Here is a 26848-nt window from a genome sequence, read left to right as displayed (position 1 = left end):
CAGTGTGTTTCTGTATGAAAAGCAGTCCTCCGTACCATCCGCGGAGATTCTGTGTAAGCTGAAATGAATGAAAGAAGGAAGAAATAATGCCAATCAACATCCCGAGGGATCAATGGCGTGGGAACAAGCATAATGAAGAACGATCAGGTGCCGTGATTGAACATGGCGTTTAATATCCCCCCAAACCCCCGTGCTCAGATCAAAACCCCCCCAAAAAAGGACCATTGCCACAGGCTTCGATACGTTACGCATCAATCGATGTCACTAGACTACGCTTCATCGGGGGTGGCGGAGGAGGTGGTTTTTTAGAACGGCAGGGAGGAGGGGGTGGAGGTGTTTTCTTCGCCGCTCCCGCAGTGCTCAGGGTGGTTGCGCTTGGTCTCCGAGATGCCACGCTGCCATGAGATGTGGCGGGAGAGTCGGATCGATTGCCGTAGCTCTGTTCGGGGCTAGAACGTCCATACGAGCTGACCTCTTCGGGATCAGCGTAAGGGTCAACGGGGAGTCGGCCACTAGGGAACAGTGTGCTGATTCGGCCATTGGTCAGGTTATCGCTCGCGGTTCGCTGGATCCATTGGGGCGCGACTGGTGACTGTTCTTGTCGCAGCTGTGATGGTCCCTCGAAAGTGGGTGTGCGGGTGAGAGTGCCTCGCGGGTATGAGTTAGTGGGCGGGTAAAGTTCTCGTGCAGGGGACTCGGTCATGATAGTCCTGTTAGAACGAATGGTAGGGCGGCCCTCTGTGACACTAGCCAGCTCCTCCTGCACAGGGTCATATCGCTCCGAGTAAGAATTAGCCGTGTTCGATCGCGCACGGATGGTTGGGCGGCGATTTGGCGATGGGGCTGGGCCGGTCCTGCCTGGCCATTCGCTCTTCAGTTGCAAGAGCGCCTCGCGGCAGCGTTCGTGATATTCCAGCTGGGCGTCCAAAAAGGCACCCATGTCCATTACGTTGTCCACTTCCGCTTCCTTGATGTCCTGCATGCGGCGAAGCACATCGTCATTGGCCTCTTCGTATTTGGCCTTCTGGCTGCGCAATTCTTCTTCGACACGGAAGTCCTCACGCTTTGCCTTTTCCATCTTGGCAAGAGAGGTGTCGTATGCCAAACGCCGAGTATCGAGCTTCTTGCGAGCAGACTGACGAGGTGTTAGGGTGGGTCGGATGAATGGGTAGAGGTGACTTACCTGATAATCCTTCATCTGGGTCAACGATCGCTCCAGGGATTCAAGCCAGGTCGAAGTCGCCTGCGCAATGTAACGCTCCTCAATGCGCGCAATGCGCTCTTCCGTCCGTCCATACTCTAGACATCATTAGAGACTGATTTCCACTCCAACATTTGAATTCAAACTCACTGGTGAGGCACTGTCCATATTCGGAGTTTTGGTCAAAGTCCTCTCCGTGAGTAACCATGCTACTTCCCAAATGCGCCACGGGGAGTGTTTTCTCCTTGTCATCGCCCTCGTTGCGCTTCGAAATAGCTTTCACATAGGCAGTCATTGACTTGTGAATGCGGTCAATACCTGAGCCCGTCGTTAGCATTGCCGATCCACGGAGCGGGAGAAGACCTACCCTCGTGCCGCACTCCCATCTCGGTTTCCATGGCCTTGAAGTCATCAGACTGGCAGGTCTTGATCTCTCCTCCCATCCGTTCTCCGGCCCATTGTTTCAAGCGGCCGATTCTCTTGTTCATGTGCATGGTGACGGTTGGCTGGGTTTGAGATAAGTGGTGGATTTGAGGTAAACAACCGAGAATGAATAGCGCACGCGAGCACTGGGTGAAACGAAAAGCGAAGGAAAGATGGAACGATCGTGAGGCGATCTGGTAGAAGTACAGATCAATAGTTTAAGAAAAAAAAAAAGAAGGAAACAGGAGACAGCAAAGAGAGGACGATCCCGGAGAGGGGGGCAAAGGTGGTGTGGAGAAGAGATGGTTACGTTTGAGAAGGCGGGCAAGGGAAAGGATCGCAAGGGAGGAGAAAGCGACAAACAAGATTGCAATATCCCTGGGCACGCAATCCTCATCGAATTGTTATTTCTCGTCTGCGCCACCAAAGGTTTCTGGAATTCCCCCAATTCGTTTCACTGCATGCAGCGCATTGTCGATCGGTGGAGAATGTTCTTCCTCTTGAAGAGTCAAACTTGGTTTCAATCCAGGGCCATTCACCGTCAACGACAGGTTCTCACCGGACCACAATGTCTTTCCTATCCCCGACAATCATGTTTCATTAGCTCGAGGCTAGACTCGACGGCTAAAGGTGACACGCGTTGGTGGGCCGACAGTGGAGAAGATTCATTCCAATTGGAAGAGTGGGAACCGCCGGATCAGCGTTTACTATAATTAACTTGTCCATGTCCATGTTTCTAACTTGCCACCGCAAGGAACAGGGTCCAACTTGGTTCAGGTGGATTCAGATTTGAACACTGTATTTAATAAATGACCCATTGGTCCCGGCGCCAATCGATATGAGGACTAGCCCGAACCTGATGGCTGGTAAGCTGCACACGCATTTCCCCTCCTTCTCCCAGCCAGGTCTAAGTACACCACTAGGGGCACGGGGCACTAGACACTAGACACTAGACACTAGACTTCTCAACGAAAAGGGTTCGCGGTGATGTTTCATGTTTCCCTCTGTGGTGGCGAGGTACATGGCATTGACTTTGCTCTCTTTGCTTTGACGCCTTGGCGCCTCCTGCGGGGAGCTTGATTCATGGGTCTGTATTGTGCTGGACATTGTTCAGAGCCTATGAGATTGATCTTTTCATCATTTGGATTTTGAGGGCTTCTCTATAACTATATTGATGTGAGCTCAATTCCATCTCTCACGCGAATAAAATCATGGTCAACACTATTACCCAAGAGGCTATCTCACGGTTACGTCGCAGAGATGATGCGGGGATCTATAGAGCCATCAACCTCCGCAGATCCAGACCCTTGCTCAGCAGCCAGCAGCACATCAAACTCATTCCACGCATTCCACGCATCCAATATGACAGGCGGCTCATATGCTCCAGACAACGCGAGGCCCTCCCCCGCGTCCAAGAGTCCCGTTCCGTTTTCATCCAAGCGCGGCGTTTCAACAAGAGACACGCTATCAGGGGTCCTCAGCCCCGATCCTGACGAACCACCCCTAGACCCCTCCAGAATACTGCTCACATACTGCCCCGGCGTCACACCCATCCTCTTCTTAAACACGCGATGGAAGTGACTCGCAGTGAGTCCCACCCGAGCCGCCAGATCTTGTAGTCTAGGTTTCATCCCTATGCTGAGTGCCTCCTGAATCATCCCGCATGCCTTATTGACCATTGTCGCCTGCGAACTAGCAGCCGCCACGAGGTCACATTGTGGCTTGCAGCGCTTGCAGGGTCGGAGTCCGGCGGCTTCAGCTTGGGAGGGGGTGTCGTAAAACTCAACGTTTGCGCGCCGGGCTAGCCGCGCGGGACACGAGGGACGGCAGTATATTTTTGTGGTAAAAACGCCGTAGACGAAGTTTTGGATCGTTGTGTCGCGTTTGGTCACGGCTTGCCACCGTTCGGCGGAGGTGAGGGCTGTGCCGGATCGGCTGAGGCGCGAGATCCTCTGTGGGGTGTTCTTCATGGTCGACATGTTGATGGGTACGAACGATGTGTCCTTTCATTTCGGGGTTTGGATTACATTGTCAAGAGGCGTGGAAAATAGGAGAATATAGAATGCTGGGGTGATTTGGTTCTACTCTGCTGGGGCGTCTCTGATTGGTCACTTTGAGATCAACGAGGTCACCTCATCTTGACATGAACTTTTTATCGATCTAGCAATGATTCTAGTGGAAATTTATTGGTATTGGTGTACTTTGCCGTATCTAGTCTGTATTTTGGTTGTTTTCAATATACTATTGGAAGTAATATCGAATTAAAGGAATGTCAACTTCCAATGAAGCTGTGATATATATTGCTCTGAGGAACTTGATTACCACTTCGTGACCGACACAGCCACATGCCATACGAGATACTGAACACTGTCAGGTGCATATACAGCTGTAATGACCGGCGATCAGTTCAACATACTGGAAATAAGGATTTGCAGCGAAATATATGGTTTTTGTGGCGTGCCGATTCTCACTGCCTAGTCCTCATCCACGTGTGGAGTCGTGGAGTACCCCAGCGAGACTCACCAGATGGGCTAAGCCGGATAAAGGGACAAGATGCGTAGGACCTAGACAAATAGCCAGTAGCCTCTTTTACATCTTTCCGCTTTGGAAAATATTGCAATACTTCGACTGGAAAGATTTCCGCACTCGGGACAATGATCTAAATTTGAGTTGATGTTGACATCCAAGGAAGAGCATCAGCCCATAGGCACGTCTCAAAGATTACGGGCAGTCTACAGGGTGACCAGAATGAAGTTTGAAGGTGTATCATTTCAGCCCCAAGAGCCTTTTTTGATCTTCCGTTCTGCCTTGACAATGAGGTCATCCCCGACCCCATTCTATCACCCTTATTTTCGACATAGAAGAGGTGGTGTCCACAACCTTGATTCGCTAGGGCGCATGGGACGCTTATCCGCAGTCGCCTAAGTACATTTGTCTCATAGCAGAAATCCATTTTCAACCCGTCACAAGAAAAACTCCACGTAATTGGACGCTTAGTCCTTGGTCTTCTGGGTACCGCGGAGCAGACCGGTTCTGCGGGCGGCAATAAGACCGGCCTTCTGACCCTGGGAGGCGTAGCGGGAGATGGTCGAGGCCTTACCGATATGCTGGTGGTTACCACCACCGTGAGGCTATAAAAGATAGAGTCAGATATACGGCCAGAAGGCATTGAAAATGAAGGGGAACGTACGTGATCGACGGGGTTCATGGCAACACCACGAGTCTTGGGCCAGGAGTTGCGCTTGACAGCGAACTTGTGCTTGGCACGGGAAGCCTTCAGGAGGGGCTTGTCGGTACGGCCACCACCGGCGACGATACCAACCATACCACGGGCAGTGTTCTTGACGACCTTCTTGGCACCGGAGGGGAGCTTGATGCGGGTCTTGCCCTCCTCGGGGTTGTGGCCAATGACGGTAACGTAGTTACCGGAGGTACGGCCGAGCGCACCGCGGTCACCGGACTTCTCCTCGACGTTGGTGATGACAGTACCCTCGGGCATGGAGGCGAGGGGAAGAACGTTGCCGACGGTCAGAGCGGCGTTCTTACCGGCGTAGATGAACTGGCCGGTGTACATGCCCTCGTTGGCGATGAAGGTCTCGGTGACCATCTTGAACTTGTAGGGGTGACGGAACTGGACCTTGGCGAGGGGAGCACCACGGCCGGCATCGTGGATGATCTCCTTGACGACACCACGGGTGTATCCGTGACGCTCGGCGTAGTCGAGGGTACGGAACTGCGCAGGAGCCTTGTTGAGACGGGTGTTGGCCGCTGTGAACAGAAAAAATCGAAATCAGCACTCGCATTCTCCTTTTGAGTATGTCCTGGCTATGGCAATTTTATCGCTACTCGGAGCGCAGCGTCGACAAAAATTGGTGAAAGGACGGTATTTTTTTTTCGATCGCACTCACTGAAAATGGAGCCACGGCCCTTCCTCTGGTTGCGGATAACACGACCCATGGCGACTGTCTGGAATAGAGTGTTAGTATTTGCGTTGACAGACGAGAATCGACTTGAGAGTCGTGGGTGTGGAAAGTCGTACCTCGAATTGACGATGGGCTTGTCGTTGGGAGGATGAGAAATCGACGGAGGACGGGACTGTGTGGGCTTTAGGGTGCGGTCGCTAACCTAACCCAATCAGCACTAGCGCAAGCTGCATTATGTAATCTCTTTCGCGAGAGAAATGTTGCAAGAACCACAGATTGCATGGGATAGCAATTATATTGGATTTTCTTGTCCTGCGTCATTAATTAATAGTGAAATTCATAATCTCTACATTGTCCAGCGTGTCCCATTATTTTCTCAGAAGTTGTCAGTGTGTCATTGCCTCGCCTGTCTGTCACGTATTAACCCCATCACGTGACATAGAAGATAGCCCTGATGTGTCTGCGGAGACAAACGAATCCATCTGAGATATCGGCGGGCCTTTATCAGCTTCTCTATTAAGAGCCCCGTCTCCTTTTCGTGACTCTATGACCACTAGCCCCCTACTTAATCAAACCGACGCAGTCGAAATCGATCAACACATTCAACATCTCCAGACCGGGAGATCGAGCATCAAATAAAAGAAGAATTATATTATAATTTACCTGGGCACGAGCACCTTCATTGTCATTGATTCTAATAACAGCCTTCGTTCAACTGCTAGCTCTACCAATCTGTCACCCCGTAAGCCTTCTTGATATATCGAGACTTCAAACTGGTGTAATCCTGGTCATCTCAACACAGTCTAAAAGCAGTCTGCTGAAATAGTCTAGCCCGTTCTCATAGGTTCGGCAATTGCGAAACATGATCCCAAGCGATACCCAAGCGCAGTTTTGTAATGGTCTGCATAGTACACCCGTGCCTATGACAAGGGTACTTTATAGACCTCCCGATAGAGCGCGTCGTACATTCATTGCGTCTGTACATGAATGACAATTGTAGACAGATGCGGCGTGATCTCGACCAAAGCGCATTGCACATGGCTCTGTTGCGTAAAGAATATCATTAAATAATCGGGTGCAGGTACAGGTATTGCCGACGTGACGCTTTCTGCGCGGACGCCAACCTTGTCCTTCGCACCACCTACCCACAACATCCACCATGGCACTTTCGGATTCAGACCTCTCGTCGCTATCATCGGCACCACCGACAGACGACGAAGCAGCTATGGCGATCGATGAACCTGTTGGTATAACTAAGTATTTCAAGAAGGAATCGGAGACGCCGCCGCCGAAGCGGGAGCCATCACCACCCCATGAATACGTCCTGGCAGACAATCCGATCATCGCAGTGAGTTCAACTACTGACATGTTAAAGATGCTTACCGCTGGACGCCTGGACACATCCATAACGCGTTCAGACCAATTTAGAACACATTTGCTGAGCTATCGCAATACTTAGTTCATCGTCATGTTCCGCGCGCGTTTCCACGAATCCTTCCCTCGGGGAGTTCCACATTTCGGACCCCAGGACATCGAGAGAGGAGTTGAGGAGTCCCCACCGGGTGAATGCATTGAGCGCCTACTATGCGCATTGCTGGGTCTCGTTCTAAATCGCAAGAAGGATGTTGAGTATGGTCGCCACCCGTTACCTCGATCCCCGCGCAGAGTCTCTGAAACGCGCGCATTGCTTCCCCCCGTCAATTAACCACGGAAGAGCTGGCTGACCTTGGCATTGGTACCTTACAGGCGAAATCACTATACACGACCACTCGAAGAAGCTATTTCAACACATCAGTCGCAGTGGCCCAAGGCATGGCAGGGCAAGAACCCCCTTCACGGAGGCCGCAGCTTTACGACGATGGCGCCTGAAGAACGAGTACGCTCTTATGAACGTGGAAATGCAATATCCAATTCTGATTATTATCTTCTCATAGCTGGAGCTGCTTCGATCTCTGATACTCTGGTCCTTGGCATCATCGGATGCGATCCAGGCCAAAATTAAGGAATCATACAAGCAGGCGCGCCACGATGACGACCTGAACCAACCCCTTTCTGTTCAACCATGGGGTCGCGATAGCTTGAAACGTCGATACTGGCTCATCGAAGGGCAAGACGATACACACTTTCGTTTATATCGGGAGAGCAACCCTGCTCTCAAACACAATACTTGGTGGAGTGTTGCCGGCAGTATTCCAGAGATACAAGAAATTGCCGATAAGCTTCAAGAAGAAAAAGGCACAAATTCGAAGAAGCTCAGCGAGAGGATTCAGAATGCTATTCCTCGATTCGAGGCTTCAGAGGACGTAAGTTGCCCATATAGCTCGACAAGAAACTTGAACTGAGCATATTTTCAGAAACGCAAGCGACGTGACTATCGTCTCCAGCGCAAAGCGGCTTTTACTCGACCGGAACCTGGCTTCTCCATGTATGAGGGACGTACGCGCGGTAAAAAGCTCAAGTATACCTATTCCGATGATGAGGATACGTTTTCGGATGGGCTTCTTTCCCGGCGATCGACCCGTAATGCTCGTCTAACGTGACACCGGCTGAGCCTTCACGTCCTCGATTTACTGCAAGCGGGCGGCAGATTCGGTCCCGTGCCGGCGGACTTTACGGAGAGGCTTTGCTCACTGGACAGCGGGAGGACTCTGAGTTCGACGAGGACGAAGAGGAAGAAGGAAGACCTCAGAGAGCTCGGACCTCTATCAATCCCAATGGCTATTCGGGATACCGAGACGATGATCTTGAGGACGAGTCTGAAGCTGCCCCGTCCGAGGCCGCTGACAGCGGAAGAGAATGGGGCGGAGAGGAAGACGATGAGAATGAGTTCGAGGGCGACGACGAGGCAGAGAACGTTAGTGGAGACGAGTCCATAATGCATGGAGAACCACAAAGTCTTGTGGTCCAACTTCGCTACGGCAAAGGCAATGTACCCAATCAACTGGAGGTTGCGCAGGATGAGCCTCCCCCTACTCAGGAGTCTGAGATGAAAGATGCCAGCGAAGCTGAGCCATCTGCACACCCGTCTCTACCACACAAGCCAACATCCTTACCCACTCCGGCACCAGCACCTTTCACTACGCAGTCAGCCCCAGCAGTGACTGCACCTACTTGCCCTCCTGCACTAGTACCCCCGGTGCCTCAGCCAGTGCCGACAATGACCGCACCACCTATGCCTTCCGTGTCAACCTCAGCGGGCACCCCTACGGCTCTCACTCATCCTATTTCTGCGCCTGTCGATTTGCTAAAACCCGGCCAGCCAGCCGAGGCAAATAGCTTGAATGGACTTACCGCCGGTGCTGAAAGCCGATCTGTCCCAGGAGTCTCTCATCCGCAAGCCCCGTTCACATCAAGCTGGAACTCGACTAGCTAATCGTACTCTTGTCGTTTGTTCAATCGGCCGTTTTCTAGCCGCTCGCTCTGCCCGATTGTCCAGAGTAAACATGGAATCTCCTCAACTATGAATTCTAATCGATTGTGATACCTATTGATGTTTCGGGTCTGTAAAGAATGCTAGGATCTCAAGAATTTTGCAGAAGAAATCCAGATTTACTGGACCAATAGTGTGTGCTATTGGGGATTGGAGGTTTGGAGATAGCAAGACCCGCACACGCAGTTATTGCCGATGGAGAACCATTTGAGATGGTGGGATATAGAGCAAAACACGTTTATAATAAATGAAACCAAACTCCGCAATTGAACGCCGATGATGCTAGTGAAACAAGGAAGGCCACAGCCCCTGGAGTATTATCTCTTCAAATACACTGCACGACTGTACAATCAGTTCGCACCCGTGGTAGAGAATTGCGCCTCATAGAACTGCAAAAACTCCAAAAGCGTTAGCCGCACAGATTCTTCCCGGGTTTGTTAGAGAGACGAGCTTACATCGTCGACCTGCGCGGCCACCTTCGGATCTTGAGTCCACCCGAGCGGTGGCAGTTTCCAGTTGTTCACATCGTACCACCACCTGCGAATTCGGCTGCCAAGGGTGTGCCCGCTGAGCGAGGCGTTGCGGTTCCAAAAGCGCCAGCCGGAGAGGGCTAGAGTCCAGACTGTGCCTTGGATCAGAGGCAGGAGGACCTGATGGGATCACTTGATGTTAGCTAAAAATTTTCGCTTCGCATGTTGCTTGCTCTGTCCTCAGATGTGCATGTGTCTCCTGGATTCCACGATTGATAGCCGCCGTACCTGGTCTCTAATGGTAATCCACGCCACTCGCCCCCAGGTGTCAGCATCCCTGATACTGGCCAGGTAGCTTTGCTCGAAGCGTAGGTCTGGCAAAGGGGGAAGTGTTTGGCGCCGGCGCACAGGTCGAATCACCCGGCTGGGATCGACGATGTCGGAGGCGATGCTGGCAGCATCGGATACTGGGGCTGCGACCACGGGTTGCTTTTCCGAGGCCGCTGTGGACGGGTTGATATCGTGGGCCGGGGAAGGATGCGTCTTGATTGAAGCGGACTGGAGGAGCTCCGGGACGTCCAATGTATGGTCGGCCATTGTGGATGACAGAGTGATGTGGTGATGGGTTACACTAGGTGTGTTGACGGTGGAGCTCAACCTTGAGGACTGTTCCGCCCGGCTGCTTTTCTGCCAGACCCCTCCATCCTCCCACCCTTTCTCACCTTTTCCCTCTTACATATACCTTATTCATTCATCAAAATGTCTGCTCAATCTTACCCTCTTCTGTGCCTGGAGAACCCTCTCCTCGGTATGTTTGCTCAATTCCTTGAAAGATCTCATAGGTTGCTAATGATTCTTTAGACATCCAGGCTCGTGGGTACGGATTGACATTCGGGGATTATCTACCAATTTGTTTGCTAACATGGCTTTCCTAGCGATGCTGCTCTTCTCGAGAAGTACGGTCTCAAGGCCAACGATGCCATCCTCGCCGAGGAACAGCACATGGGTCTCTACGAGGAACTCATGGCCAGGGATGCTAAGCTGATTCCTGGCGGTGCCGCCCAGAACACTGCCCGTGGTGCTCAGGTAAGATTCGACTTTGGCCTTATCTATCAAATATACTAATTGAATAGTACCTTCTTCCTGACAACTCCGTTGTCTACATTGGCTGTGTCGGCAAGGACAAGTACGGTGACATCTTGAAGAAGACCTGTGAGGAGGCTGGTGTCCACACCGAGTACCGTGTCGACGAGTCTCAGCCCACCGGCAAGTGCGGTGTCATCATCACCGGCCACGACCGCAGCATGTGCACTCACCTCGCTGCTGCCAACGAGTACAAGCTCGAACACTTGAAGCAGCCCCACATCTGGTCCCTTGTCGAGAAGGCCCAGTTCTTCTACGTTGGCGGTTTCCACCTGACTGTCTGCGTCCCCGCCATCCTGGCTCTCGCCGAGGAGGCTGCCGCTAAGAACAAGGTATGTCAACTAGATGACAATGGATTGAATGGTTATTTACGACTCCTAGGTCTTCATGCTCAACCTCTCCGCTCCTTTCATCCCCCAATTCTTTAAGGACCAGCTTGACAGCGTCCTGCCCTACACCGACTACACCTGCTGCAACGAGACTGAGGCTCGTGCCTATTCTGCCAGCCACGAGTGGGGCACCGAAGACGTTGTTGAGATCGCTAAGAAGCTTGCTGCCCTCCCCAAGAAGAACACCCAGCGCCCCCGCACTGTCATCGTCACCCAGGGTCTTGAGCCCACCGTTGTTGCCATTGGCTCCAGCGATAATGTCGAGGTCCAACAATTCCCCGTCCGCGAGCTCCCCAAGGATGCCATTAACGACACCAACGGTGCCGGGTAAGTTTTATCATCTCAGCATATAATAGAGGAACCATCTAATTCGTCTTTCCGAAAGTGATGCCTTCGCCGGTGGCTTCTGTGCCGGTCTTGTCCAGGGCAAGCCCCTTGCGGACTGCGTCGACATGGGTCAGTGGTTGGCCAGCAAGAGCATTCAGGAGCTCGGACCTTCGTGAGTTCCCACCCAGTCATACACACGAAGAACCTCGCCAAGCTAACCGTCCATTTTAGCTACCCCTACCCCAAGCAGGCCTACTCCCGCTCTTAATCGATCAAGTTTCCTTCGCACCAAAATAGAAACGAAGACCTTCAACACAGAAATCTTCTCGTGAAGATCCCAGTGCAGTTCAAATAATTGACAAGCACCAACAACTTTGGATGATTCAACCCTCTATACCCAAACAGTTTCGTTTTTTCTTTTCCATATACCTCATATAAGCGACTTAACGTCGACCAATTTAATCCAAAGGGCGCCAAGCCTTTCGGAAGAAACATTGCGGTCCTTTCTCATACATCATTACTCCATCGCTGTCCCTGATTCCTAGTCATGATCCATTCGTGTCCAGAGTGGGAAATTTTTGTGTAGAGAAAAAGAGCGTGTGAAACCTGAGGAGGGCCGCGAGCGTTGAAAAAGTGCCAAGTTTTCAACAACGATATCACGAAAACACCAATTCCCGAGCACAACATCACATCGAGACTGTATCTGAGGCTTGTGCATAGAGAACCGCACAGGTAAAATGACCTTCTGGCTTAAGATTTTGCATGTACATTGATAAATTGAGATAAAAAGACCTTGTGGTCGAGGTCCCAAATCCCTGCTATTTTTGCAAGTGCACGTCGATGCAAGTAGTGCACAAGCCCTAGCGACTTGTTGGACCTGTCTGATGTATTCAACACCTAGTTGCAAGCGCTTGGGGTTCGTACCGATCTCTAGACTACAGCCTTCATTCACAGAAACTGTGCGGTAGGCTTTTAAAGATCATCTTGCCCGCGATCGAGTTCCAACACTGCCATGAATTTATATATTTCTTGGCCTTGAGTCACAGCCCTAGATGGGTATATTAAGCTTCCCCTCTCGATCCATTGTTGACTAACCATATTTGATTACCCTGGCGGTTCTTATTCTTTTTCACAGTTCTGAAGACAAAGTCACTATGTTGCGTGTTTGCCGAATATGACTCGACAGAACACCATTTTATGGCGAATTGGACGTGGATCGATGTTCCCCCCCTTCTACTTAGCACAACCGTGATGGACTCCGAATGGCTTACAATCGAATGATTCTATGCGGAAGCCAATCGCCTCTCGAGGCATCTCCTACAACTAGATTATGATGTCCAGCATTCACTGGCACTTCGACCTGAATTGCAAATTTAGGGTTAGACGTGAAATCACTGTCCATTGACTAGCAGACTTGTCAAGATCAGTCTGGCATAGGGCCAAACCCATCATCATAATTGTATCTAGCGTGATAATCAAAGGAAGGCTACACAAAAAAGGGCTTCGTCATAAGGGGCTTCATCTCGCATTAAAGAGCAAAACGCATCAAAAAATGAATGACAAACGAGACGCTCCGCTGAAAGCAGGGTAACCGTTACTTGATCTTCCCGCGTGTCCGTCTTGAAACGCGCTATGTCCGTCTTCCTATTCCAAATCGGATTCAGCGAAAAAAAAAAAGTGCCACAGCGCAAGAAGGCCGGCGGATGCGGGCCGAAGCTCATGCTCAAGGCATTTGCGTTTCTGGCGTCTGGACATTAGGGACAAGGGAAACTCAAGTCATGGACTAATGGCTAGCCTCGTAGAATGAGTAGAGAACATTCGTTGTCCTGGATGGCCTCCAATGAGAACACGAGCACGAGCCAGGGCTGAGGAGAAGGGATCCGGTCAATGGAACTTTCCGGGTCTCGCTCGGCTGTGTAGGGGTGTGACGCAGATAGAAATGCGGCTTTCGTACAGATTGGGATATTGTCACTCGTGTCTGTGATCAACCACCTTGGCCACACGGTGGGGTTTGACCAATTGCGCCGAGCTGGGTCGCTGGCTTGCGGGGGCCGCTGGATGCGGAGTTATAGTGCCCTGCCCCAGAGGCTAGGACTACTCGCGATGAAGGCGTCGTTTGCCCAGCTTTGGCCGGGCATGCCGCTAGACATTGGCTGGGTTGGAAGCTTGTAAGAGCCAAAGGTCATGCAGCCTATGTCGTGATCCCAGCTGTTTCCCGTGGGATGCGGTTGCGCGGAGAGATTAGTTGGAGGAATCCACGAGGACGAAATCGAGCCAGCGGGGTCGAGGGCGGTTGAGAATTGGGTTTGGCCCATGAGACTCTGGCGGAGATCATTGGTCATCTGGTCCTGGGATGGCGATCGCTCGGAGGCGTTCATGCCCGCTGGACCCATTGCGTGCATTAGAGACTGTCCTCCCAGGACTGGAGGGGTCCTCGGAGAAGGCCCATCCCTCAGTGGCCCAGGAGACGAAGAGTTCCAGATACTCGGGAGGGCAGGCAATGCACCGTAACCTTGGGAGATCGAACCGCGAGGAGGCCCGGCTCTATTGACGACAGGTGGACCAAGACCTGGCGGGGCAAGGGGGGTGCTAAACTGTTGCGGAGTTCTCTCGTTAAAGGGGAAAGCATTGGCGCTTGATGCCATTCGCGCAGAAGGCGTGGGCATTTCTCCACTATCATGGAAATAGGTGAACTGATTCAGAAGATCCGGAGAATTCTCGTATGTGTCAGACTCAACCAAACGCTCTACTCCCTCGACAATGCCGTGCATGTTGGCAGACATAGACGCCGACGCCGACGCCGACGCCGACTGAGAGCCATCAAACATGCTGCGACCCTCGGCAACAGAGACCGAGTCCTGCATTGCCTTGGGAATCTCGTCTCGTTCAATATTCGGGGTTGACAGAGTGTGTTGACGGCCATGAGGGCTTGAAAAGAACTGAGAGGGAAGGCCGTCCTCTTGGTAAACGAAAGTCTTCTTGTCCTCGTCGTCGACGAGAATAACGGGAATTTTATTTCTGACAACAAGGTCCAGGCCATCAATCACGAACTCGCGAATTCGGTAAAGCATTTCCTCATTGGGGTGGCTTCGTTCGACACCAGGATCATTCATGCGAGGCTTGATCTGGTCACCCATGCCAAGGTATCGGCGGCACGTAGCGGGTTGATCCAACGGTGCGAATCCGAGACTCTCTTCGTCTTCCTCCAGGAGATAGTCGATCTCTGGGAGGTGCACAACATCGAACGTAGACGCAAGGAGGGTAAGGGTGCCGGCATATATTTTCCAAAACTCCTGGATCTGAATGGAAAGGATCGAGTCCTTTTCTTCTTTTTGCGCAACCAAGAGATCACTAGTGGTCAGAAGCCAAGAGCTGTAGTGACGCAGCGCAGGCAAGATCCGTCGCGCGACAACAGTCACCTTGTCCGGACCGTTCTTGAGGGTATCCTTGCTGCTGGTGCTTGAATCCTCAGCGGCAAATCGCTCCAATTCAACCAGAAGGATCTGTAACAAGGTAAAGAAAGTCTTCACGTTGATTCTTTGAAAGAAAGCACGGGCGTTTGAGACGGATTCCTCAGTAGACCGGGTTCGGGCAAAGTCTTCAGCAGCAATGTTGACGAGACACAACTTCTGGAGTGTTCCTTCAAGAGAACGTTCTCTAATGTCGACTGCCAATTGGCTCATCACCTCGCTCTCCAGTTCGTCGTGCTCCGGGAAATCGATGCCTTTATAACACTGTGCATGAAGATAGACGAACCAAGGAGCCAGGGCCCTTCCTGGTATACCGGCATCCTCCGGACGAATCAGCTCCCTCTTGGTCCACAGGTTCATAATTTTGCGGAATTCAATCTCTAGGTTTCCTTTTGCGGATGGGTGCGGATCCTGGGCGGACAACGCTCTGTACAGATGATAGGTAGCTCGGAGATGATTACCATCGGCAAGGGCAATGACAGCCAGCTGGTTGTGCGATGCGCCAGAGACAGGGTAGATCACCGAAGCCAAATCATAATATCCAATCGCGGGGCCCCAATTGCGGTCCTTGGCGACGAGTTCAGTTTCTCGATAGCGAGAAAGATCGCCGAGACGAATTAGTGTCGCATGGCAGGATTGGAGGATGCGCTTGTGCAAATCGGGTGTGACCGTGGACGAGGGCTGCGTCGATAAATCTGGGGAAAATGACGGAGTTAGTCTCATGACTATAGTAGTCGAGGACTGAAGAATTGCGCACTCTCATGATTGAACTTGCGCGCGACCTTGTCCAGTTCCACAATGCCTCCGAAGTGCGAGGAGAGGTGCTGGATGTATCCTCGATAGAATCGCTGGCTAGACTTGATGAAGTCCAGGTAGTGCTTTTCGAGCTTACGCTTCTCGACGGGTTTCTTTTTAGCGTTTTCGTCGCGGTACTGTTGTGTCGTAGTTATTAGCCGGTTGTGACCCCAGCATGTCACTTAGAGCATCTTTACTCACGCGAGAAAGCAGCTTGCGGAACCGGGTATTCAATTTCAGATGCGCATCCCACAGGCGACCCTCGACATTAGTATCGCGGGCGGTCTCGAAGTCGAGGAGGATGGCGTTCTGGCAAGCGGTGCGGAATCTGCGCAATTTCTCTGCTGTCAGCTGGAAAGCTGCACGACGATGTAGGTTGCGGGACTGACTCTGATAAAAGTGAGATATTTCGGCAAAGGTAGGTTCCTTCTCAATAAGGCGCTGCAAGAGCTCTTTTTCGGCGTGGAGCGCAGTCCTAGCATGTCGTTAGATCTGAGATTGACTGGGGACGAAGGGACTCACTGCCACGCATCTTGAAAAGCCATGAATCAGGATGGGAGACTTTCCCCCACCGTAGACGCCCGTCAGATGGCTTTGACTGGGTAGGTTGACGAAGGAGCCATGAGTCCGGCAAGAAGTTTGAAAGTCCCAAACGTGCCGTCACGGAAAAAGACGTGGAGTACTTGCGGCATCTCCCCTGTGGCGCTGATTAAATTGTGGCTAGTGACCTTTCCGCTTTTCTACTTTTCTAGATTTCTACTTCCATACTTCTTCGTCTATTCTTCTGCTTGATTTGTTTCGCGCTTGATATTTAAGTTTCTCTTCGGATTGCCAGATGATCTTTGCACTATGATTCGCCTAGTCACATCTTATCCCCTGCTGCAGTGAAATGCCCCGCCTTGGTGGATCGATCACATCACCGCCATGTCCAAACGCTCACGAAGCTCGAGTCCGCCATCTCTTGACGTATCGTCATCCCCGAGTCCAAGGTCTGCTACGTCTGAACCGGACAGTAAGATCTTACACTGGGATCCAGAACCTGTCACCGAGGTTATGCAGTGTGCTCTACCGCCGCACCGCGAGACTCTCTCGTTCACTTCGTACGAAGACTACGAGGTTCACTACCGACAGACCCATGTCAATCGCTGCTCTCAATGCAGTAGGAATTTTCCCACGGGCCATTTCCTGAACCTTCATATCGAAGAGAATCATGATCCTCTTGCGTCCGCGCGGCGCGCGCGCGGCGAAAAGACCGTATGTGCTGGCTTACCTTTCTAATTGCGTCCACAAGATTGAAATGACTCGAACTACATAGTTTGGATGTTTCATTGAAACATGCGATCGGAAGTGCTCGACTCCTCAGAAGCGTAGACTTCATCTCATAGATAAGCACATGTTCCCTCAGGTATGATATCCTTTCATACTTTCGAGAACTTTGCTGATTCATTTCGCCTCAGAGCTATAATTTCTACATCATCAATGATGGTATTGATAGACAGACGTCGATGCTGAGGCCCTTAAACAGCCACAGAAGACGCATCTCTCATGTGTCTATCTCATCCCACGAGGGAAGATCGCGGCGCCGCAGCTCAGCATCTCAAACAAAACCGCCAGTCATTCCACTTCAGGCGCCAGAGTCTCAGCCAAGAGCTCAACAGAAGTCAGATGACATGGAGATCGACGAGCTGGAAAAGTCAATGTCCGCACTCCGCTTTGTGCCGACCAGCGTAGCCAGGAACCGGCCCATAACACCTCGAAAGAAACCTTAGTACCAGGAAAACAAGCCCTCATAAATTCATGACTGCGATGAAGTCCAATTGAGCTTTTGAATGTCTTTGACGTGTTTCAATTGTCAGGCAAATGCCTGACATATTGGGGCCAAATAACCTTGCCCCAGCTGAGATACTCGCATCACCGGGTATAGACAGCAATCACAAGTGACGACAAGTCATAATACATACAGACCTTGAAGGAACCCCACCAGGAGATTCCTTCCATATCCAAATCAAAAATAGAAAAAAAATCAGACCACGCATGTACAAAATCCCGCTAAGTATCATGTCCATCAAAATAAGTGAAGTAGAGAGAAGTATAGAAAAGGGAAGAAGGAAAGAAGCAAGAAGCGATAGGGTCATTGACACGGCGGTGCATTTATCGCCAAATTCCTTGGTCAAGTCTGACCGAATCATGTCGCGACCTATGTTTATTATGTGAAGCCTGTTGAGCTCTCCAAAAGATCGGCGTAGGTATCCAAGCTCATGCCTACCAAGTCCACTATCGCCCAGCTGGTGTTACCCTTGAACGTCCGGGCCCAAACCCGGACTATGGCGACACTGAGCTGGCGCACTTTGTATGGGTTCGCCATGAACTCCATGTCAGGTGCTCCTGGCGGATCAACAGCCATTTCGGTTTCATCCATCATGCTCTTGATCCACAGGAGCAGTTTGCGCTCATGTTCGGATAACCTCTGCTCTGGCTGCGTGGCAGGGATGGCGAGGAGCCACCTGCTGAGGAGAAAAGCACATTCTAAGCTGCAGAGAGAGTGCTGAATGCTCCAGAAGAACGAGTGTGTCCTTGCCACGAAGTCAATACCTAGTCGGACGGGAATGGACAGAGCATGGGCTGAGTGTAATAGTGCCATGATCAACCGAGGGCTCCGGAAGATAGGTGGCGACTCGATCAGGGCTCCTGCGATTTGGACTGGGTCCTGAGTGATCAGATGTCTGCAGGGGCCGAGGTCAACATGTAGTCGGATGTAGGCAAGTCCCAGAAGCGCCGTTGATGTAAAGGCGATAGGGCCAGCTGGATTCTGGGGGGTCAATGCTAGATTCGGGCGTGCGTTTCCACAATGCCTTCCAGGCACTCAAAGAGTGATCTAAGACGTTGAGATCTTCTTGTCTCAGACTAGTCCCATGCATGTTTGGAGCCGACAAACAAAGTTGGCGGGCAAAGAAGATTTGCTGAATGATGGCGTGGATGAGGATGTAATTGCCGAGAGGAGAAATAGGAGTCGATGGGAGGGAGATCGATGATTTTAAGAAAAGCCGTGCAAACGCATCCTGGAACGGAACATCTGAACCTTGTCGAGTGCGGAGTACTCGTCGCCATTGGGCTGGATTGGATGCTTTCCAAAGGTCGTGTGAACAGGGCATGTTCAGTTTCAGCTCCCCATTCAAGATCAGCGGAGGAATGTTGTACATGATAGAGTGGAGGTTGGAGAAACAGTAGACAATCAGTTTCGTACGTCTATTGCCTTCTCTTCGTACCCACTCTTCCCAACTTATGGGTTCAGGGGTGGGAGGTGGTTCTGCGAGTCCGTGTTCCCGAACAAGCCGAGCCAGTGTACTTTGAAGCGATAGGATCTCTCGAAGAAGTTCTGGATGTCTTTCCCAGGACGCAAACACGGTCAAGAGTAAAAAGGTTCGAATCACTTCCATATGGGCATCAGCATCGTCTGGTGTATAGATCGTCGTATTGATAGAAGAATTCGGGAGGCTTTGATTTTGAAATGGACTGCTCGCGGTATTCGAGATCATGGACGAACCACGGGAGTTGTGGAAATTCGAGGGAGGAGAAACATAGTTCCATGATGGATGAGGGACCTGCCTGCTATCTCTTCGACGGAGACGTTCTAACAGAATTGCTTTTGCCGCATGGAAAAGGTCGATTCCCCGGCCGTTTTCGAAGCGGTAGTGTGATCCCGCCGCTGCTGTCGCCAGGGTCAGCTCGGGAGAGCTTTTGGCAATAGATAGTGTAGGAACATGCACAAAGGGAAGATGTTCATTCAACCCATTGATATATCCAGCGAAGAAGCGAGATAGAGCGTGCCGCGACGGCGGAACAAAACCCTTCGGAAGAACAGAGGAGAACTCTTCGAGCTTTGACATAAAAACCTGGCGATCAGAATTGGTAATATCCCATGCGGGTCGCGAGCCTTCATCGGATAGACCAATGCGATCTTCAATCTCGTGAGACTCGGGTTGCAAGGACGGTAATCGGGACCCGAAGTTGGAGAAGGATGGCGGTTCTTCTGCCTGGATTCGTGAATCATTCATTAACTCTCCGCCCAGCCTTGTCGACGCTGTCTGCTCTCGAACTTGTGGTTTCGATTCCATGGAGATACTTGGAGGCAACATAGGATCCTCAACCGACGAGAACACCCCAGAGTCCCAAATCGGACGACAGACCCACACTTTCCAGAAAGACTGTGAAGTCTTGAACAGGATCCCCAAGATCCGTTAGGTCCAGAATAGAGGGCTCAAGGCCGTAGTTATCCGTAATCCCTCTTTCTGGGACTTGTGCAATGGAATGAGATGGTGTGCCGACCGAATGTGATGGTTTTCGCAGCGACTCCAGACTTTCCTGCTGTCCCTCCAAAGCGACATGGCTTGCGGCGTGCGACAAGAGATTCAAATCATAGCCCCAGGAAGGATTGAAATGCGGTGTCTCGACAATCGACGGAGGCTGGACCTGGACTTCGGGAGGTGGAGGGACTTGGGTGTGGACCGGGATGGCATCGGCAAGCTCTAGCATGCGCGACTCATGGTGGGCGGGTTGAGTTATAGTCGGCTGTATCTGAATTTCATGGTGGGTATTATCGACTCCATTATGTGTCCGATGTTCTCGACTGGCAGCACTCTCGGCTGGGTGGACCAATCGTTCATGTCGCACCAGAAGGTCACTGCGATGGCCGCAAGATAAGCGATTGGGTCATTGGGAAGCAGAGTAGTGGCTTTACCTCCGGGCAAAAGATTTGGAGCAAATGTCACATGAGAAAGGTTTTTCCTTGGTATCTGTTTGTCCTACATTAGTAAGGATCAGGGAAAGGATAGATCGGGGTTACTCAACGGGTGCGGAGATGGCGTTGGAGATGCTCCAAGCGGGCGAAGGATCGACTGCAATACTCGCAAGAGAGAGACTTTCGGTGAGCGGCACCCTTTTTCTTGACCTTTGCAGACTTCTCGTCCTCCATATTGGGGGGTCGTTGGGGTTCCTTGGGGGTCAAGAGGGGAAAGAATTTCAAGCCCTTTTGAGCGGGGAAAATTGAACTGTGGGGTTTGGCTCAGATGAGGGGACGGTCACGTGGCTGCACAACACATCTGTTTACTCTACAAAGAAAATGACAGAACGATATAGGCAACATAGTCAATGGCCGGCTCGTGCATATGGGAGAGTTGGAGTTTCCGGGTTAAAAGACTAGGTCCGATCGTGCAGCGTCTCCACCGGTGCGGAGAGACCGCGTCAGATCAATTTGAACTTTGGGGCGGGAGAACAAGAATAATCAGCTACATAGGGAATACAAGTGGTCTAGAACCCAGCATTGAAGTTGACAGGTATCATGTCACCTATGCATCGAAGCATCGACCAGGTTGAAGCAGGTCTGTAGAGAATTAGGGCTAGCCTTCACCCGGGGGTTTCCAATTAGGTCCTGAATGTCGTCCACGGCAATTGCTATGGTCCCATACCTATGGTGAGCTCGACATCTTGTTGGGAAAGGTCGATGAGGATACATTCTGTGGAAAAGTAAAGGGCGACACAAAACCAACGTATGAACCCTTGAAATGCCTGGAAAGCCTCGAAAGCCCCTAGAGTTCAAAGAAATAAGGAAGAAAGGACGCCAGGATAAGGCATGTAGGCCGGCGTGCAGTATCTCGGTCTCCCTTTGAGGAAGCACTCCTTACTCCATATGTTCATGCCATTCCAAATACCCATTCTAGCCATTCTCAAGCTATGTCTCCGCTATCACCAAAGTAGAAATCATGACCGCTTCCAAGACAAAATCAGAGCCGCTGTTTCACGTCGTTTCAACAGTGGAGCTTGGAAGATAAAGTAGTTCTTTCTATAGCACTGAAGAGGAACAGAGGGCCGCTTCAGACGGCTCCAGATAATAAGTACACTATTGGTACATAGCAGATCATAGTTCAATAAGTGTAAGTTTCACGATCGCAAGGGGGGAAATAAGACATGACAGCTCCGATGTCTCCGATGGCTCGTACATTCGTCAGCTTGAAACGCGTGGGGAAGAGCGTGGCCCCTTGCTCACTCGGCCCGAATTCAAGCTCTTCAAAAGCACAAGATCTTCCTTCGTGCGAACTCCGTTCTCTTTGCGTTCCCTCCTCGTTCCTGTATGAGTGGGGGTGTTCTGGTTTATCTTCGATTAACGCCCGATCCGGACCACACTAAGTGGCCCCAGCGATCTCACCCTAAAAAAGCTCACACGTCGCGATCGCGACTACCAAGACAACCCTACATTGGTATCCTGCCCGGCGAGGAGACGGACATCGTCTGGTGTCATTGTGCAACTCCGGTCAGTTGTCTCCTCTCCCCTCCGGCGAGGTGGTGCGGATCTTGCTTCTGTTGCCCCTCCCGGCCCCAGCGACCGGTCAAGCGAGACCACGGGAAACTAACTGGTCTTCAGGAGCTCAAGATTATGCGTTGACCCTCGCTGCATCACCCCGACAGCCCTCGTATCGAACTGGTGTGAAGACGCTATAGTCCAGCGGAGGAGAGGGCGCTGCGAGACTCCGACTCAGCTAGAGGATCCCAAAAGTCCTGAGAACGCGCGACGCGATTCGGCTGCATGATGCTGGCTTCCAAGCAGTACGTACCGCCTATGGGCGCATCAGGATCCCAGACACCGGCAACTGCCTACCACACTAGCTCGCAACGCCCGGCGACCGCAACAAAGCTACAGGATGGGGTGGGTTTCAGCAGTCCGACGAGGTCGGAATTCTCCGAGGGGCAGGATGAACTCGCGGCAGTCCGGTGAGACTCAAAGAGACCTACATGTCAAAGTCTACATATTGTACTGACTCGGCTCTAGATCCTGGGATGAGAAAAGGGTGGTTCAGTGGTTGCAGAGCATCAAGTGTGGCCAGTACGAGTCGATCTTCAGAGGTATCTTCGTGCTGTAGCCTGCTTGGGACGGACGAACACTAATTCTTGCCAGCTAATAATTTTAACGGCGACAATTTGCTGGATTGTGACCAAAAGATTTTGCAAGAGATGGGTATAAAAAAAGTCGGCGATCGGGTCCGCATCTTCGTGGCGATCAAGCAGCTTCGGAACAAATCAATGCCCAACCCAAGACAAAAGAATCTGGTCAGTGTTTCTGGAGTATTTCCTCTTCTCCGCGTACTAACTCCGGATATAGAACAAATTAGCCGCGCTGGAAGCTGCCGCATTATCCTCGGATCTCTCCCGCGTATCTATTGCTCGCCCGACAACTTTAAGCAACCGACGTATGTCGCAGCTGGTCGATGACGGTTTCAACTATTTGGGTAAATCACCCTCCCAACCCACATCTCCTGGAGATTCGTGGCGTAAAGATGGCTATCTCACAGCTGGTTCGGGATCCGGGCGTAACCCAAGCACGCCGAACGAAGGGCCCCGAGGAAGCTCACACCCCAGGAACCCTAGTCTTGACGGCCTTACTATGGGCCCTCTGCCGCTGAACTCCCCGGTGATTCGGGTGATCTATACTGGCGGTCAGACCAAGGTTCTTGATATCCGCCACTGCAAGACACCGGACGAGGTCATCATTAACGTCCTTAAGAAATTGCAGCTGCCTGAGCACCAGTATCGAAACTATTGCTTCTATGTACTGGATGGCTTAGATGCAGATCTCTCGAACTGCAGGCGGTTGACGGAGGCGGAACTCATGGAAATCTGCGAAGGCGTCAACAAGTCCGAGCGTGGTCGGTTGATCTTGCGCAAAATTCACGCCGGGGAACCTGACATCGATGAGGTCCGCCGGGCGTCTCAGCTGGCGGTGGATGAAAGCCAGGTGACGCATCGGATGGCCTTGGACAAATCCACCTCTCGCCAAAAGTCCAAGATTCAACAGCTTACTGGAGAATCATGGCATACTCTCAACACTAAGCAACCCCTCTCTCCCGTGGGTGCTCGGCATCGTACATCTTCTACGAATACTACGAATGAGCCAGACTTATCACCTAATAGCGAGCGCAACAATCCCGTGGCCAATAAACTGCGGTCGTTCTTTGGACAGAGACCGCCAAGTGAGATGATTATCCATGAACTTCAGTCATTCTTCCCCAGTCATGACAAAGAAGACATTGCGAAAACGATGCGGAGATCTCAACGTCTCAGTCGAGCAGCAAGTCGTCTCAGTGTTGTCAGCAATTACAGTGTGGCATCGAGTCTTAAAGATGCACCTCCTCTTCCCCCCCCTACCTCCGATTCCGCCCATGCCCAATATTGCCGACACTTGGTTCCAGCCGGGTGGAGCACAGGCCGCCCGTGCATCTCGGCCCATCTCTACCAGGTTCAACCTACCACAGGCTTCCTATCGCGATTCGATTGCATCAAGCTCCCTACAGCCCCTTCAGGAGGAGTCTCCTATTGAGCCGAACCGCAAATCCTATGTCTCGTTCGATAGCGGCTCGGACGAAGCCAACCCATCGCGCCAGAGTATTCTGGATGAGACTGCCAGTGTCATTGCTACCGACGGACATTCCTCTAATGACCGTTCTAGTATGATTGTGCCCGACGATGGGGATGATGAGGAGGTAGAGGAAGATGACGATGAGAATCTGATGAACGACTTCCTGGCTGGTAACAATTTTGCGCCTAAGAACTGGATGAAGGGATCTCTTATTGGTGAGGGTTCCTTTGGCAGCGTCTACCTGGCTCTTCATGCCATTACTGGAGAGCTTTTGGCTGTTAAGCAGGTCGAAATACCTTCAGCTACCAAGGGCACTGAATTTGACAAACGCAAGAACGGCATGGTCACTGCATTGAAGCACGAAATCGAACTTCTGCAAGGAATGCACCATCCCAACATCGTGCAGTACCTCGGCACCCAGGCTGACGACCAATACCTGAACATTTTCCTGGAGTATGTGCCGGGTGGCTCTATCGCTACTATGTTGAAGCAGTACAACACCTTCCAGGAGCCATTGGTCAAGAACTTCGTCCGACAGATCCTGGCCGGTCTTTCCTACCTGCACAGCCAGGGCATCATCCACCGAGACATCAAAGGAGCCAACATCCTCGTCGACAACAAGGGCGGAGTCAAAATCTCCGATTTTGGTATCTCAAAGCGCGTCGAAGCATCCACCCTCCTTGGCGCTCGCGCCAGCGGCGGCGGCGGCGGCCATATTCACCGGCCATCCATGCAAGGCAGTGTCTACTGGATGGCGCCCGAAGTGGTGCGCCAAACCGCACACACCAAGAAAGCCGACATCTGGAGTTTAGGCTGTCTGGTCGTGGAAATGTTGAGTGGAGCCCATCCCTTCCCTGACTGCAGCCAGCTGCAGGCTATCTTTGCAATTGGAAGTAACCAGGCTCGCCCACCTGCCCCAGAACATGTCAGCGATGAGGCTAAGGAGTTCCTCGATATGACTTTCCAGGTTGACTTTGAGAAGAGGCCTAGTGCTGATGAGCTGCTCAAGTGTCAGTTCTTGGCTATGCCTATGACGTGAACTCTGAAAAGAGTTGACTGTACTATGATAATACGCATGATGTCCGTTATTTTATTGTCTTGCCTTGGCCGAGTGGGAGTGATCCTTTCGGGTAGTTATACAATTCACCAGGGTCTTTTATTGTCGCATTATGTGGCTCTTATATGTATAGAATTGAGTGTATTATGCATCATTAATTCCCAATTATGGGATATTAAACTAATAACTTTCAGCACCGGAGTGTCACAACTCACATGGCCATCATCTTGAGCAGGAAACAAACCATTCGTCGGCTTCTAGGACAAGTAGATTATGTGGATGATTGGAGCTTCTGTGAAGGTTTCATATATTTCGCTCGAAGAAATGACTAGGATAATACACAAGGTTGGTGAATCGCAGTGGCCACTATGCAGGCCACATCTAAAGTTACAGGTCGAGTGGGACGAAAGTGTCCCATGATATTTGATAGCAAACCCAAAGACGTCAGAAAGATGCTTCAGTCTATATTTAGTGGGCGATCTTGCCGTAGAAAGGTACACCCATGGCGCTCAGGAGAAGGCGAGCATCCTTGTCCGCCTTGGCGGTGGTGTGAAGGGTGATGTGGCAGCCAGGAATCATCTTGGGAGGGTACCTGAATACTTGTAAAGGAAAGAGAAATCATCAGGTAGCAAAGCAGAACTCACATATCATAATTGACCTCGATCTCAGGGAACATGGCAACATTCTCTGGTACCAGACCAAAGGTGATGTTTCCACTGCTATCACCACTGCTACCCTTGATACCGGGCCAATCCTTGATCCGGGGCAGAACCACATCGATCAGCTTGCCCAGGAAGTGATACATGGTCTCACCCTGCAGCTCAGCCTTGACAGCAACAGTGTCTCGGCCAGGGGCAATGCTCCAGGTCGCGACACTGGACTTGGACTTGAAGGTCTCTACACGAGTGTTGGAAATGGCTTGAATAGCCATACCGGCAACGTGCAGCCATGACGAGTTCTCATGGGCGGCGTTTTTCACGTAACTGTGAATTGTGATGCGCTCGATCTTGGGGATGTTGTTGAAGCGGATGGGCTTCCGAATTAAACGCAGAACATCACCACCACGGGGCCCGCGGAGGGGACGGTTTTTGTGGTAAGGAGAGCTGTCATCCCACTCGCGCAGACGGGGAGCCTTAGGTGGGGGCTTGAATCCAGGTGGTGTGTGCACGTAGCAGAGGGTAAGGATGTCCGATGCGACGGTTGAGTGGTATGTTTGCTCGGCGCGCGGAAGAGCAAAGGGACCGGGAACGAACAATCTGGAAGAAGGGTCTGAGGGAGGAGGCGGTTGATGAGGATGGAGGGGACCGCGGTCGTATTTGGGGGATCGGAATTGATATCTGAAGTCAAGTCATCAGTTGGATTGATTCTCACGAGAACTCCGCAAAGTCACACGACCAGGGAGAAAGTCTTCGGCACATATCACATACCGGCCTCGAGGCAGCTTTGTCTTGCGTGCCTTGGCCTGCGCAGCGGGGTCAAAGGACTTCGCTGCGTCTTCAGAGACAGAGGTAGTCAAGGAGGATGCAGTCTCCAGCTCGTCTGAAAGGCGTCTGGCCGGAGCCTCGTCGGAAGCATTGCGGCGACCGAGGAAGGCCTGGGGACGAGCCGAGGCATGAAAGCCCGGGGCAATGCTCGCGCCAAATATCTGGACTGCTCTCTAGCAGCCATTATGTGTAAAGGGTGATGATGTCGGGTTCGCGGATCATCAAGAGACTCGCGGCCGAAAATTGTTTGCGTTCCACGGACACTATTGATGCCTCAGGCCTATGGCACCCGGAAATATTTTAGTCCGTCCCTTGCAAGTGCAGCCTCA

At 51.6% G+C, this 26848-nt stretch overlaps 11 protein-coding genes across 11 annotated transcripts; 4 read left to right on the top strand and 7 right to left on the bottom strand.

Moving 5' to 3' along the window:
• Nucleotides 1–244: 244 nt before the first annotated feature.
• N7477_007582 (uncharacterized protein) lies at nt 245–1695 on the bottom strand (the record flags this gene model as incomplete). Its single annotated transcript, XM_056969245.1, has 4 exons — nt 245–1135; nt 1184–1299; nt 1352–1519; nt 1569–1695. 4 exons carry the CDS (start codon nt 1693–1695, stop codon nt 245–247), a joined length of 1302 nt encoding a protein of 433 aa, XP_056819277.1.
• A 1176-nt stretch (nt 1696–2871) lies between these two features.
• On the bottom strand, nt 2872–3603 carry mpt (putative DNA repair and transcription factor Ada; the record flags this gene model as incomplete). The annotated part of the gene is made up of 1 exon (XM_056969244.1): nt 2872–3603. One exon carries the CDS (start codon nt 3601–3603, stop codon nt 2872–2874), a length of 732 nt encoding a protein of 243 aa, XP_056819276.1.
• Nucleotides 3604–4617: 1014 nt separating this feature from the next.
• N7477_007580 (60S ribosomal protein uL2) lies at nt 4618–5613 on the bottom strand (the record flags this gene model as incomplete). The annotated part of the gene is made up of 3 exons (XM_056969243.1): nt 5533–5613; nt 4815–5392; nt 4618–4755 (listed from the first exon to the last, which is right to left on the bottom strand). The coding sequence occupies exons 1-3, from the start codon at nt 5579–5581 to the stop codon at nt 4618–4620; spliced, it is 765 nt and encodes a 254-aa protein (XP_056819275.1). The 5' UTR covers nt 5582–5613.
• A 1093-nt stretch (nt 5614–6706) lies between these two features.
• On the top strand, nt 6707–8920 carry N7477_007579 (uncharacterized protein; the record flags this gene model as incomplete). The annotated part of the gene is made up of 6 exons (XM_056969242.1): nt 6707–6895; nt 7007–7176; nt 7294–7423; nt 7482–7850; nt 7902–8083; nt 8125–8920. 6 exons carry the CDS (start codon nt 6707–6709, stop codon nt 8918–8920), a joined length of 1836 nt encoding a protein of 611 aa, XP_056819274.1.
• A 407-nt stretch (nt 8921–9327) lies between these two features.
• N7477_007578 (DUF1770 domain-containing protein) lies at nt 9328–10044 on the bottom strand (the record flags this gene model as incomplete). Its single annotated transcript, XM_056969241.1, has 3 exons — nt 9328–9375; nt 9433–9627; nt 9736–10044. The coding sequence occupies 3 exons, from the start codon at nt 10042–10044 to the stop codon at nt 9328–9330; spliced, it is 552 nt and encodes a 183-aa protein (XP_056819273.1).
• Nucleotides 10045–10206: 162 nt separating this feature from the next.
• Nucleotides 10207–11574, top strand: N7477_007577 (adenosine kinase; the record flags this gene model as incomplete). Its single annotated transcript, XM_056969240.1, has 7 exons — nt 10207–10255; nt 10309–10324; nt 10383–10533; nt 10581–10922; nt 10972–11306; nt 11365–11478; nt 11538–11574. The coding sequence occupies 7 exons, from the start codon at nt 10207–10209 to the stop codon at nt 11572–11574; spliced, it is 1044 nt and encodes a 347-aa protein (XP_056819272.1).
• Nucleotides 11575–13372: 1798 nt separating this feature from the next.
• N7477_007576 (uncharacterized protein) lies at nt 13373–16045 on the bottom strand (the record flags this gene model as incomplete). Its single annotated transcript, XM_056969239.1, has 3 exons — nt 13373–15471; nt 15534–15708; nt 15773–16045. Coding segments are annotated over 3 exons (2547 nt in total), but the record flags the coding sequence as incomplete, so codon positions are not given.
• Nucleotides 16046–16495: 450 nt separating this feature from the next.
• Nucleotides 16496–17340, top strand: N7477_007575 (uncharacterized protein; the record flags this gene model as incomplete). The annotated part of the gene is made up of 3 exons (XM_056969238.1): nt 16496–16825; nt 16887–16976; nt 17029–17340. 3 exons carry the CDS (start codon nt 16496–16498, stop codon nt 17338–17340), a joined length of 732 nt encoding a protein of 243 aa, XP_056819270.1.
• A 437-nt stretch (nt 17341–17777) lies between these two features.
• N7477_007574 (uncharacterized protein) lies at nt 17778–20543 on the bottom strand (the record flags this gene model as incomplete). Its single annotated transcript, XM_056969237.1, has 5 exons — nt 17778–18373; nt 18435–19605; nt 19724–20252; nt 20310–20364; nt 20420–20543. 5 exons carry the CDS (start codon nt 20541–20543, stop codon nt 17778–17780), a joined length of 2475 nt encoding a protein of 824 aa, XP_056819269.1.
• Nucleotides 20544–23006: 2463 nt separating this feature from the next.
• Nucleotides 23007–25017, top strand: N7477_007573 (Protein kinase byr2; the record flags this gene model as incomplete). Its single annotated transcript, XM_056969236.1, has 2 exons — nt 23007–23592; nt 23633–25017. 2 exons carry the CDS (start codon nt 23007–23009, stop codon nt 25015–25017), a joined length of 1971 nt encoding a protein of 656 aa, XP_056819268.1.
• A 486-nt stretch (nt 25018–25503) lies between these two features.
• Nucleotides 25504–26703, bottom strand: N7477_007572 (mitochondrial 54S ribosomal protein uL5m; the record flags this gene model as incomplete). The annotated part of the gene is made up of 4 exons (XM_056969235.1): nt 25504–25627; nt 25680–26372; nt 26463–26563; nt 26620–26703. The coding sequence occupies 4 exons, from the start codon at nt 26701–26703 to the stop codon at nt 25504–25506; spliced, it is 1002 nt and encodes a 333-aa protein (XP_056819267.1).
• Nucleotides 26704–26848: the final 145 nt, after the last annotated feature.

Source organism: Penicillium maclennaniae (assembly GCF_028827695.1).
Source record: "Penicillium maclennaniae strain IBT 15551 chromosome Unknown utg000007l:1.0-4884863.0:1.0-4888362.0, whole genome shotgun sequence".
NCBI classification, from domain to species: Eukaryota; Fungi; Ascomycota; class Eurotiomycetes; order Eurotiales; family Aspergillaceae; genus Penicillium; species Penicillium maclennaniae.
The sequence above is the reverse complement of the archived record's forward strand: the minus strand, read 5'-3'. Positions and strand labels throughout refer to the sequence as shown.